The sequence below is a fragment of the Anastrepha obliqua genome, chromosome 1 (assembly GCF_027943255.1).
Source record: "Anastrepha obliqua isolate idAnaObli1 chromosome 1, idAnaObli1_1.0, whole genome shotgun sequence".
NCBI classification, from domain to species: domain Eukaryota; kingdom Metazoa; phylum Arthropoda; class Insecta; order Diptera; family Tephritidae; genus Anastrepha; species Anastrepha obliqua.
Window position 1 is genome coordinate 75,946,506 of NC_072892.1, and position 12,633 is coordinate 75,959,138.

General features: G+C 37.4%; 1 protein-coding gene across 1 annotated transcript in view; it reads right to left on the minus strand.

Annotated features, from left to right (window-relative positions):
- Positions 1-12,633, minus strand: part of LOC129235428 (coiled-coil domain-containing protein lobo) — a 143,521-nt gene that overhangs the window by 80,852 nt on the left and 50,036 nt on the right. Inside the window, exon 3 of the mRNA XM_054869265.1 lies at positions 8,853-9,193. Within this exon, the coding sequence (XP_054725240.1) occupies positions 8,853-9,193 (341 nt within the window). The remainder of the gene's footprint in view (positions 1-8,852; positions 9,194-12,633) is intronic.

Consider the following 12,633-nt stretch of genomic DNA (forward strand, 5'->3'; position numbering starts at 1 on the left):
GAATAAGCATGATTTACTTGATGCCGCGTGATGAAGAGGGAGAGAGCAACTATCGCATACAGCGGTCATAGTACATCATTTCACCGTGCAGCCGACTAGTTGACATTTTTTGCATTCTTCTTTATTTTATTTTCTTTTATTTATTTTAATATATTTTATTATATTTACAATTACAACACAAACTTCTGAAAGGTGAATACCAAAAAATAAAAAGTAATGGAAAACATACCGTTAACACACCAAACTAGCCGAGAGAGAGAACGCAATGCAACGGAGATCAGTCGATAACAGTGTATATTAAGGCGGGTCGATTTAAAAATCGCTCATTGCTCTGTGAACGAAAAATCCCACTTTGACCCATTTAGAGTGCTCCAATCGAGTCCAAATGTATACCTGTGGGCAAAAAGTAAGGTGAATTTGGTTGTAAAATGAAAGACCCCTCTCGATGAAATACACCTATGCCAACGATTTTTCCAATCCCCGAAACATGCTAAATAGTCCATTTCCGGTATAGCCATCAGCACCTTCTTCGATTCAGCTTTTATCTCCTCAATCGACTTGAAACGCGTTCTTCGGAGTGGTCTCTTGAGTTTTGGGAATAGCCAGAAGGCACACCCCCTGGAACTCCCTGGGGGGGTCCCCATACAATCATTTCAAAATATCACCATTTTTGGCCTTTACATGAGAAAAGATACTAAAAAGTTCGACCCAAATTGGGGGACCTCAGAATTCGTTTTAGAGGTATGGTTCCTTCGGCAAAGTTTCTTATTTTGATCTCTAGAATATGATTTTCACAGAGCAATGGGAGATTTTTTTGCCTCCCCACAAATCGACCCGGCCTAGTGTATACGATATAAAGAGTACTTTAAAAATGACGCCGAGATGTCAGTGATGAATAATTTGTAGACGGCCCCCTTTTTTTATGTCATCTTTGGTATATGTCAAGTAGACAATAAAACAACGCGTTAAAATTATTGGTACTTATTATGGAAGTGGTCGAGTTTTAAGATCAACATATCACAAAATTCGTGATTTTTTTATGGCAAATATGTATTCCTACAGCTAACTACAAATACACACTCCTACAATGCCTAAGGCACAAAGGGTGCGAGTATTTTACAAGTAGTATTAAAACAGAAAAAATTGAGAATTTGTGGGTACTCAAAAGTTTACTCAACAACAGTGCAACCGAACCGATTATTTTGGTGTATATGTATATGCAGGTATGAAAATATAATAATAATAATGCGCATGCATGGTTAATAGGTGTTAGGCTAAGCTTCCCTTCCGAATGCTACGGAGTTGCATAAAATCACTCAGAAACTTCATCAATCCCTCGCCCAGCGGCTGTCAAACTTAGACATAAAATAAATAATGTCTTAGGTTCCCCAAAATTTATTATACCCTGAATACTCGTATGGTTTCTATGAAAAGGTTATTTCTAGATAAAAAATTAGTTTTATTTACCGTCAGTACCGTCTCAGAACAAATTTACTTCCTTATACAATAGTTTCTTCTGAATTTAAATTTTTATAAGATCAGAGGTTTTAAAAGAAATTAATCATTTTTAGAATTATTGGTAAATGTAACCGTATGTCGGGCGAATTGAATATTTGCATTTCACCAGATCTGCTGCGTTATTTCGTCCAAAGCGACCTTCGGTTTTTTCTTGCTTTGTCGGGCTAAAGGAATATCTGCGAAAACGAGTTATTGCGCACTTTACTCTAGGCTGGTATTGCTTGCACTAGTTTCTAATTGTACTAAATCAGCTCCAAACCATAACTGGGCGATAGGACTACCAACACTATATGAAAATAATTTCAGTAATTTTCAAAAGATAAGAAACCCCAATTACAATTAAGTAACCGTTTCGACTTTTCAAAATTACGATTGCTGTAATCGTAGTCTAAGTAGTCGATGAACGAATAGTTGATTGGTAATTCTATATTTTTTATATACAGATTACTACAGTCGTTATATAGGTATGTACGAGATGCGTTAAAAAAATAAGGTGAATTTACATTTTTCTCAAAATAGTCCCCCTCAGATATAATACACTTCCGCCAGCATTTTTTTCCAATCCTCAAAGCAGTTATGATATGCACTTTTTGATATGTCCTGGAGCTCTCTCAGCGACTCGGTTTTTACCGTCCTTTCATGGGTCTCTTCAATCTTGGGAACAGAAAAAAGTCACAGGGGGCCAAATCTGTTCAATACGGTGGCTGAGGCATGATAACGGTGTTGCTTTGCCAAATAATTTCTCACAAGCTAAGATGAGTGAGCAGGTGCATGACGCAAAAGCCATGACTTTTTGTTCCACAATTCCGGGCGTTTTTTTTCGTACTCCTTATTTATCGCACGACCTTGTGGTAAGAACCCCTGATGCCTTACGCCATGGTAATCGAAGAAAACAGTGAGCAAACCTTTGACATTTGATCGAACTTTGCGTGCTTATTTGGGTTTTGGCTCCTGAGAGAGGTTCATGCGACATTGTTTTGTAACGAGCTTCGCTGACACACCCTTCATGCCCAAAATTTCCGAAAATATTGCATGGCATGAGCTAACCGATATGCCGACATCCTCAGACGTCATTCACATCTTCTCGACCTTCTGTGAAAAACTTGTACCACTTGTTAACATTTTTTTGACTCAGAGTACTCTCATCGTATGCCACTCTCAACATTTCAAATGTTTTTGAGCCTTAATTACATTTTTTAGACAAAATTTAATGCAACTTCTTTGATCCATTTCAATAGCAGAAAATCGCCGACCATGCAAAACACTTGTCTTATTTATGCCTCTCACAAACAAACTAAACAAGCTATATTGCTAAAACCGTGATCATATCTTCGAGACGAGTGTACGAAGATAAAAAACTTATAATAATCGAAAGTAGTCGTATGTTCTGTTATTTATGGTACATCCGCTCTGTGAACAGAATTATAATAACATTGGGCACAAGAGCGCACGGAATAAACATTTCGTGCTTGCACCGTGGCAGATCTCGAGAATTGAATAGAATAATTATACATAATGGACCCAGGAATGCGTGTTACCAAAATCGTGTAAACTTCCATATAGGTATAACCGAAGATAATACAACGAACACCAAGTAAAGCTTTTATTGAAATTTACGTAATAGAATATATTTATTGAAAATATTTATTTCCTACTGCTTGAAATTGCCACCAATAATTGCTCAGGATTCAACATGCGAGGAACAGCATCAAGGTGGCAAATACAATATAATAAAAACTTCTTTTAAATGAAACGAACTGTTTTTAAAAATTGTCTAGAAACTGGCACCAAAGTAATGGATGGAAAACTTGTCTGGTGTCCAAGTAAAAATACTATTGGGCATTGAGTTAAAATAAAGTCTCTGTTTATCCAACAAATAAAAAAATCGATCTTCGGATGTTTAAATAAATTTACTAGGTATCACCATCAGAATTTAAAAGCGGATGAGTGATTGTGAACTTGATTTTAACCACCCCTTTAACTGTTTTAGAGTTTTTTCTTTATGCATGTATATACATATGAATGTATGTGTATATGTAGGTGTCCAGAAAAATAATGAGATTTATGTCCTTGAATGATAAAACCAATTTCTCGTTTGCACCCTTACATATGGCACAATGCTCTGTCTGGAACTTAGCCAGAGCCCACCTTTCATTACGACTACATTCCCAAACTGACATTCCAAAATAGCATTTACTTATACATATAAACACATTTCCATACATCTGTAAGCACATAAGCGTAGAAATGTATGAACGTTAGTGCACAAGTGTCCGCATCTATATTCCTACATATTTGCTCACAATATACGGATTGGCATATATACAATGCATTGAACTAACTTGGCGGCAATACTAGTAAGCGAATATAGGAGAATGAGTATTGGGTGAGGTAAAGGCGTACATATATATGTATGTATACTTTAGAACTCTATGTAGGTGATGATGACGATAGGGCTCTTGGCTGGAGTAAAAAATCATGTAAAAAACATAAACTTTTATGCTTGTTTTTATATTCCATCCAAAAGTATCAGCTGTAATATTAGCTTTTTACTAGATCCTTCCCATACAAACATACAAACTTACATATATGTGTATATGTAGTGCAATTTTGATTGCTCATTTTCCATCTCTTGTGCCTGTTACTGCTGACACACATAAAGTGGTACCAATATGTTGATATGTACTTAAACTCATATCAAAATATATATGTAGATTCAAAGTACTTATGTGGCTACACATACAAATTTATTATACGTTTATCTGTTGCTTTCGCATATGATTTGCTTACCCCGCTCCCACTTGTTGGATAATTTGATACATAAGCTCTATTAATGTGACCACATTTACATGGAGTAAATAACTTTAACAGAAAGTAATATTTTTATTTGTCTGGCATTGAAAGTTTTTGTGTTTCCTTTTTCCTTCTTTCTTCATACAGTGGCTATTTTTATTTTATGTGTATAAATTTATATCCGTCTGCACCTTTGATCATAAATATTTATACGAAACTTGTACATAAGCACGGAACCATAAATGTTGTGGCAATCGCATTACATGTACATATGTATATAAAGCAATCAAACAACGTCGTTGATTACAAATGACAACTTTTATACCACTCATTCAGAGGTAATATGCATGTATGTATTCATACATACATATGTACTTACATAAGTATTTAGCAGTAGGTAAAAATCTCAACTGAAATTGTGTTGTCGTAGGTCAGTTTTATACTGGTGTATGTAGTACATAAATACTTAGCTCTTAATTTATTATTATTCAATGATAACGCATATGAAATTAAGGTAGGTGTGTGTAAACAAATAAATGCAAACATGTATCCCGTGTATGTATGAGGGAAGCTTACGTAATTTGTATTGGATCAACCTTTATTTTACGAGGATTATTGTTTTAAGCAATTTTGCGCTAGTAGATTATTATTTCTTTTAACTAGGCCCGAGGACTGCACTAAGCAACCTGCTTAAAGATTATCTTATTGAAAATGTACAGTTGGATTGCAGCTTAAGGCAGCTGAAGCATGCAGCTCCCAGTAAAAGCTCGATTCTTCCCCGAGGAGTGAGGCTCGAGACTTTTCAAAGGTGTTTAACTAAATGATGCGCAGCTATTTCAGGAATATTCTTCCGCCTGACTCCTATAAATGTAAATGTCATTAAAAGAAAACATTCGATTTATTTGTTTCAAAATTATTTATTTGTTTGATACCACTTTGTAGAGGCATAAAATTTCGTTCCATGCTTTATAGGTACACACGGTTTTCGCTCTGAACAATCAAACGTTATCTCTTACTAATTTGAGACATTCAATATATTATAATTTTATTGTTTACATAACGGTTGAGTAAATTTTAGAAAACGAGAGAAACGTGATTCTCATATTTAACAGAAATATGTAAATAAGCGAAAAATAGATATGACGTAAAATTATAGTAAAATAATAAAATTTTATGAAATGGGCGGTGCATTTGGGTAAGCACATATGTACATATGTATGTACATCCTCTTATATAGGTTGTCAAAAAAGTCTTGCGGTATTTCCGCAAGCTTGTCTTTGCAAGCGGGTAGTTCTAGTTGTATTCGTCGCATCGGTTCACGCTAGAGGTTTTTGGAAAGCTCTTTTCACGTGCTAATTCACGTGTTTGATTAATTGTTGTTTGCTTTTAGTCGTTCGTGAGTTATAGCGTCGCAAACATGGAGCAAAATAAAGAGAAAATACGGCATATTTTACAGTACTACTACAAAGGTAAAAATGCATCTCATTTTGCCAATAAAATTTGTGCAGTTTATGGACCCGATACAGTTTCCATTTCCACCGCACAACGATGGTTTCAAGGTTTTCGTTCTGGTGCAGAGGTGATCGAAGATGCGCCACGGTCCGGAAGGCCTGTCGACAAAAATTGCGATAAAATCGCTGAATTGATCGAAAGAGACCGGCATAGTAGCAGCCGTAGCATCGGCCAAGAGCTGGGCATGAGTCATCAAACCGTTATAAACCATTTGAAGAAGCTTGGATTCAAAAAGAAGCTCGATGCATGGGTGCCACACGACTTGACGCAAGAAAACATTTTTGCCCGTATGGATGCATGCGAATCGCTTCTGAATCGCAACAAAATCGACCCGTTTTTGAAGCGGATGGTGACTGGCGATGAAAAGTGCGTCACTTACGACAACGTGAAGCGCAAACGGTCGTGGTCGAAAAGCGGTGAAGCTGCCCAGACGGTGGCCAAGCCTGGATTGACGGCCAGGAAGGTTCTTCTGTTTGTTTGGTGGGATTGGCAGGGAATCATCCACTATGAGCTGCTCCCCTATGGCCAAACGCTCAATTCGGACCTGTACTGCCAACAACTGGACCGCTTGAATGCAGCACTCATGCAGAAGAGGCCATCTTTGATCAACAGAGGCCGAATTGTCTTCCATCAGGACAACGCCAGGCCACACACATCTTTGGTGACGCGCCAGAAGATCCGGGAGCTCGGATGGGAGGTTCTTTTGCATCCACCGTATAGTCCGGATCTCGCACCAAGTGATTACCACCTATTTCTGTCCATGGCGAACGAGCTTGGTAGTCGGAAGTTGTCCACAAGAGAGTCCTGTGAAAATTGGCTCTCCGAGTTTTTTGACAATAGGGAAGCGAGCTTCTATAAGAGGGGCATTATGAAGTTGGCATCTCGTTGGGAACTCGTCATCGAACAAAACGGCGCATATTTGACTTAAATCGCATTATTATAACCAATTTTATGAACAATTGAAAATTCAATAAAAATACCGCAAGACTTTTTTGACAGCCTTTATATTATATAAAAATGAATGTTTGTCTGTATGTCATCGATGAACTCAAAAACTACTGGACCGATTATAATAAAATTTGGTATATAATTGTATACATATATGTATTTTTCCACGGAGAAGGTTTGTAGAATATGCTCATTTATGCCACTCGCCACTCATAAAAATTAGTATGACTCTGTATTTTGGCACAGAGGAAACGAATATTTATTTTAGTTGTTCGCGTAGCAACACGCGCCGGGTACAGCTAGTATATACATACATACATAAAATTCTCCGTAACTCGGTACGCACATTGCTCTTCAGCTCACATGAATTCGACCTACATACATATTATTGAGATTGAACGAAAATCACGCCTAAACTACCTTGGTCAAAGAGCAACATGTTTACCAAGTTTGATTAAAATATACTGCTACATTTTTCTCCAAATTAAACGCCTCTCTATAATTCCTCCGTATTCAATTAGCGAATTGATAAATAAGACTTATAAACTATTGGCAACACAACTTGCTTGCTTCATTTAATTGCAATGCTAAATCACTTTATTTCTCTTTGTACGTTTAGACGTTCAACTTAAGACTGAATAACTTGCGCTTCGTCGTCGTCATCTTCTGTTCTGTCCTCGTGTATTCATGCCTTTTTTAATACCTCATTCGTTCGGTTTTGTTGCAGGACGTTTTGCGAATGTGTCTAATTCGTTAGCCTTTAATCATCTTATGGACCTTCTCAGGGTGCTTGCGGTTCTGTTGAATTATAAGGAAGTACTAAGTCACCTTCAGAGTTCACAGTTGACCGTTCTGTGATCGATCCTTCATCCTATTACTCATTAACTAGGTATGTTGCTTCACATGATGGTGTGATTCATCCATGTCATCCTGCAGTATTTCCCCATGACTACCTTCGCCAAGCTTTAAATCGTTTTCACATATGGTTCTCGTAGTATCATAGTTTCATGAACGGCTGAGCCATATTCTAGCAGGAACATTTGAATGTGTTTGTCACAATTTCTTTGGCGCTTTCTTACAGCCTTTCGCATCAGCAATAGGTATCTTCACAGATAGTCAGGCTGCTATAAAAGCGGTAAACTCCTTATGCTTCTCGGCTTTGGAACAATGATTGAACTTTGCAGCACAAGTATTTGTACCGGTACCACAGCCCGTCCGGTCACGCAGTAATTCATATTCGGCTTTTCAAAGACTCTGCTATAGTTTGCGACCAATTTTTTATAATCCGAATGTCGTCACAGAAATCTGGCACAACCCATGTTCTATGCTAATAGCTGCCTTCTCATGATCACAATCCTCAATTTCCACCTGTCAATAACCACTTTTAAGTCAAAACCATTTCGCATCGGATAAAGTGTCGAGAGTGTAATCTATCCACCCTGTTTTGCAACCAAGTCCTTATAAAGCCGGCAGTTTTTCTTCTTGCTTCCTGGAATCTTCCCAGTTGAGATCTATTGCAGTTTACAATGGATTCTACAGCACGGAATTTTCCAATCGCAGCTCCTTTATCTAGAATATCTGGCGACTTGAAATCATTTATCACCCTTAATGGAAACCGCGAATTTTCCCTGGTTTCTACCAGTGTTCTTCCCACCATTATATTTACCGCCTTTTCAGCAGCTGCTATGACCCACACTTAATCTGTCCCAAAATCTATGCAAATTGAAGAAAATACTATTTTACGGTTTCCTTAATCGTAGTAAAACGGACTTTTTTAATGGTTTGCTCAGGAAAGCTGCTGTTCCCGGTGTCAGTGCAACGTGTTAGTGTTTCCACAAACGTCTCTTTCGGTGTTCAGTAGGCTGCACATTTCGTATCGGAATCTCGTATACGTTTTATAAATGTCTGTCACTTCAACTTTTCAACATAGTCTGCAGTTTACTTCACATACACCAAATGCGCTAAATGATTGATCTCTGTCGCATATTCCTGCAAGGTCTCATTTGTCCTTTGACAGCGATTTGTCAGTTTCATTTGGAACATTTGTTACCTGTGGTCACTTCCGTAACGATTCTCTCTACCATCAGACTGTCATAGGTACCACGACGGGCAGTTCCAGAAGTCTGCAGTACTTCGGCGGTGGAACTCTTGAGACTGGTTAACATATTCGGATGATTTAGTTGTAGTTCACAGATGCGAGTTTTCACTGCATCTACTTGAGCCTCAATCGCCAATTGCGACGTTATATGTACATATGAATGTGTGTTCGCTGCTTCCAACTTGGGTATATAAGTCATGTATCTCGTTTTTGTAGCTGCGTAATTTATCTGCGACGACAGCGCCGCTGAAGTTTGTGACATCTGCGATGAGAGTTGTGACGACATTTCCGATAACATTTGTGGCAATCGGTAGATGGCTAACACTGTTTATTAATTTATAAAATGTAGTTTTTAGTCAAGCTAACTGTAACAAAACAAGTTCATATTATATATGTTTTTATAAATGTCAACTCATAATATTAGTAAATAATACATTTTCCATCACCACCAGTCCTCTTGTTGCGATTCACAGTTGGAAATTCCGCCCAAGAGACTTTTTTGCGTTAAATTGCATGGGTGACCCACAAGTTTCTTTTTTAATACATATATTCAGCCTTATTTAAGTGGTTCCAATTGGTTTCTTTTTAACTCTGTACAATCAAACCGATGCTTATATGACTGTGGAGCTCGGCGATTTCCATCATTATCTCGACATTTAAGAGAGAGCTTTTCAGAGGTCAACGAGATCAAAAACGCACAAACATTCTGATTAGTCCCGTCATCAAAACACCTTTTAAACACGTTTGAAGAGATCTTCTTTTGCTCCTTCAGCGAATTCTCGTTAATGGCCTCTATCGACTCAAAGCGGCGTCCGGGGATTGGCAATTTAAGTTTTGGGAAAAGAAAACAGTCACAGGGGCTAAATGCGGGGAATACGGTGGTTGTTCGAGTTTTTGGTCAAAAAAGTGTTCACAATATCAGCCTTGTGAGTCGATGCGCTGTCATGGTGCAAGATCCATGAGTTTTCTTTTCAGAAATTAGGCCGTTTCCTACGCACATTCTCTCTCGAACGTGGCATATCTTCCAAATAATATTCTTTATTTACCGTAGAACCATTTGAAACGAGTTCCAGGTGCACAACTCCATGATGATCAAAGAAAACGAGTAGCATGACTTTTACTTTTGACCGACTTTGACGTGGTGCTTTGGGTTTCGGCTCATGTGGGTAACGCCTTTCAGTCGCCTGTTGATTGATTTGCATGTCAAACTCATATGCCCACGTCTCATCACCTGTTATGATGCGCTGGATAAACGTTGGGTCCGAATTCACTTGCTCAAACACATTATATACATTAATGGGATATTCGGGTATTCAAAATGGGTTTTGATTAAAACTTATTTTATTAACATTCCCAACGATCAGCTAACCAGAACTTGGAGAAAATGAAATTGTCATTTCAATACATCATTCGGTTATGTTATTACCGGTAAAAACCAATATTAATCGGACGATGAAAAAATTAACCTAAATCTTTATGCTCGGACGCTGAGTTATTGAGGAAGAATCGAACGAAGCAGAACGGTAAATAAACATAACATTTTCAGAGCTGCCCAAAAAATGTATGTGAAGAAAACGCCAGGAATGAGTGCATATAGTATAAGCAATGTATGAATGTGCATATAGTTTCAAGCACATACATATACAATACTTAGGTTTAGTAGTATACATAAATGTAGCTACCCGCTAGGAAAAAATTCACTACTGAAAAAAGTAGAGAGTTGGAATACGTTGCTAGTCAAAAAACATGGAAATTTTATTTAAAAATCGGAATATTCTTTGTTTTTGTTAATTTCAGGTTATTCCAAAAACCGTTACTCCTGTGATCGTTTTTGCTTTTTCATTCCGTATGAAGAAGCAACAAGTCAGATGATAGAAGAAAAGACGTAGGTAAGTGTTTAAGTAACTTAACATCATCAAATTATTCATCAACTGGTAAAACTGAACTGGTAACTTAAAAACGGGCTTTAAAATGGATTTTTAAATAAAAAGTATAAAATTACAAAAAATATCTGTATTAATTCGTACGGTGGATAATGCTTTCATTGATCGCCCATTGATCGACTCATATACGTAGGTATGCGAGTTGTTCAGCTCTAAGCTTCCTAAGACTTCGCTGTGTTAATTTACCAATTTTTTTTTTGCTACTGGGTAGGTTTACGCTGATATGGAAATACAACAGCACAAGAAAATCTTCGAGGATCCATTTTAAACTCGTATCCTCCCTACTGGGAACATACTCGCAGAAAATACACAAATGCATCCATTGTTCATGTTCGCTAGTGAATATGTAGTGCAACACAGGGCTCTGGATCACCCGAAACTAATTCCTTTCCGTGGAAATTGCAAATGCTTACTAATCAGTGCCAAATTTACTGACACGGTATGAATTCAAATTGTGGAGTCACTGTGCACAGTAGGGTGTGTTAAGTCGATGTCCTGCTGAGCGATTTTTATTTTCTTAATGCCCTTGAAGAAAAAATATCCACACGCACGAGTATGTATGTATGTGTTCACGACAACATAAAACTTTAATCGTCCCTTCTTTCCTTTAACTGTTCTTTCGTACAAAACGGATGTCCTTCTTCTAATTTTGTTTGCTGTGTTTGTCAATGTGATATTTATCCTTAGAACATAAAACTTGTTTAGGAAGTCCTCACATACACCGACAATGAAAATAAACGAAAACGTTTCGAAATGAACTACAGGCCCAATACACTACTGACCAAATTAAAACCTACGTTACAACAAGTGAAGGATTAAAAAAACTAGGTGCAAACGAAGTATATCAAGAATTTCCATAACCTATAAGAAATCAAACAAAATTCTCATAATAAGCGGTGAAAAGTATGGCATTTGTGCATACATACGACTAAATCTAGGTATACCCGAAGTTTAAATTTGCATTTTTGCGAAACTTATTCAAATAATTGCTAGTCCGAAAAAAATGTTTTTATAATAGGTAAGTAAGCAAACATACACAATAGCTCTTCCTGATGCTGTATATATGGTATATAGAAAACTATGAATCCGTTTTTCTCCTGCAGCAAATGGGCGACATGTTTTTATGCATTAATTTCTGATTTTTTCGGCCATACCGTAGGGTAAAAGAATTCAATACTTCAGGTTTTAGAATTATTTCTTAGGTGAAAAGTCAGATGAAAAAAAGGATGGATTCATGCTGCCAGTTCAGCCAGATTATTATTTAAGTGCTTTGTGGACCTTTTTTTTGTTTGTACGCTTTCAGCAAAAGTAAATACATTTTTTAGTTGCAATACTCGTGAACATCTAATATATAATTGGCCATAACTGCAATTAATCCGCACACTGAAAGTGATTAACCTTGAGCCATGCTAATGGTTATAGAGATACAAGATGAGCGAGGAACTGCACTCATTTGAAATCGAATGGCATGCCGATTTCCCATTCAAAATATAGTATGTAGTCGCCTCGATGACATTCAGCATCAATTTCTTCACAGCGAGTCATATTCCATTACACAATCGAGGTGAATTAGTGTTCCGCAAGAGAATAATTGTCACGCCGACCTTAAGTGACAATCCATGCGGTGGCATACCATGAATTTAAAGACTCGTTGATTTACAATTTCATCCGCATCAATGCCGTTATGTATCGATTTGCAGGTAACAGGATCGCCTGAATTACATACTAGATTGCATTAGCGGTGTTCGGTGCCGCCAAAATACTACAGCACGTGCACAAATCCATTTATTTTGCGGAAAAATTTTTCGAATGAATTGTTCG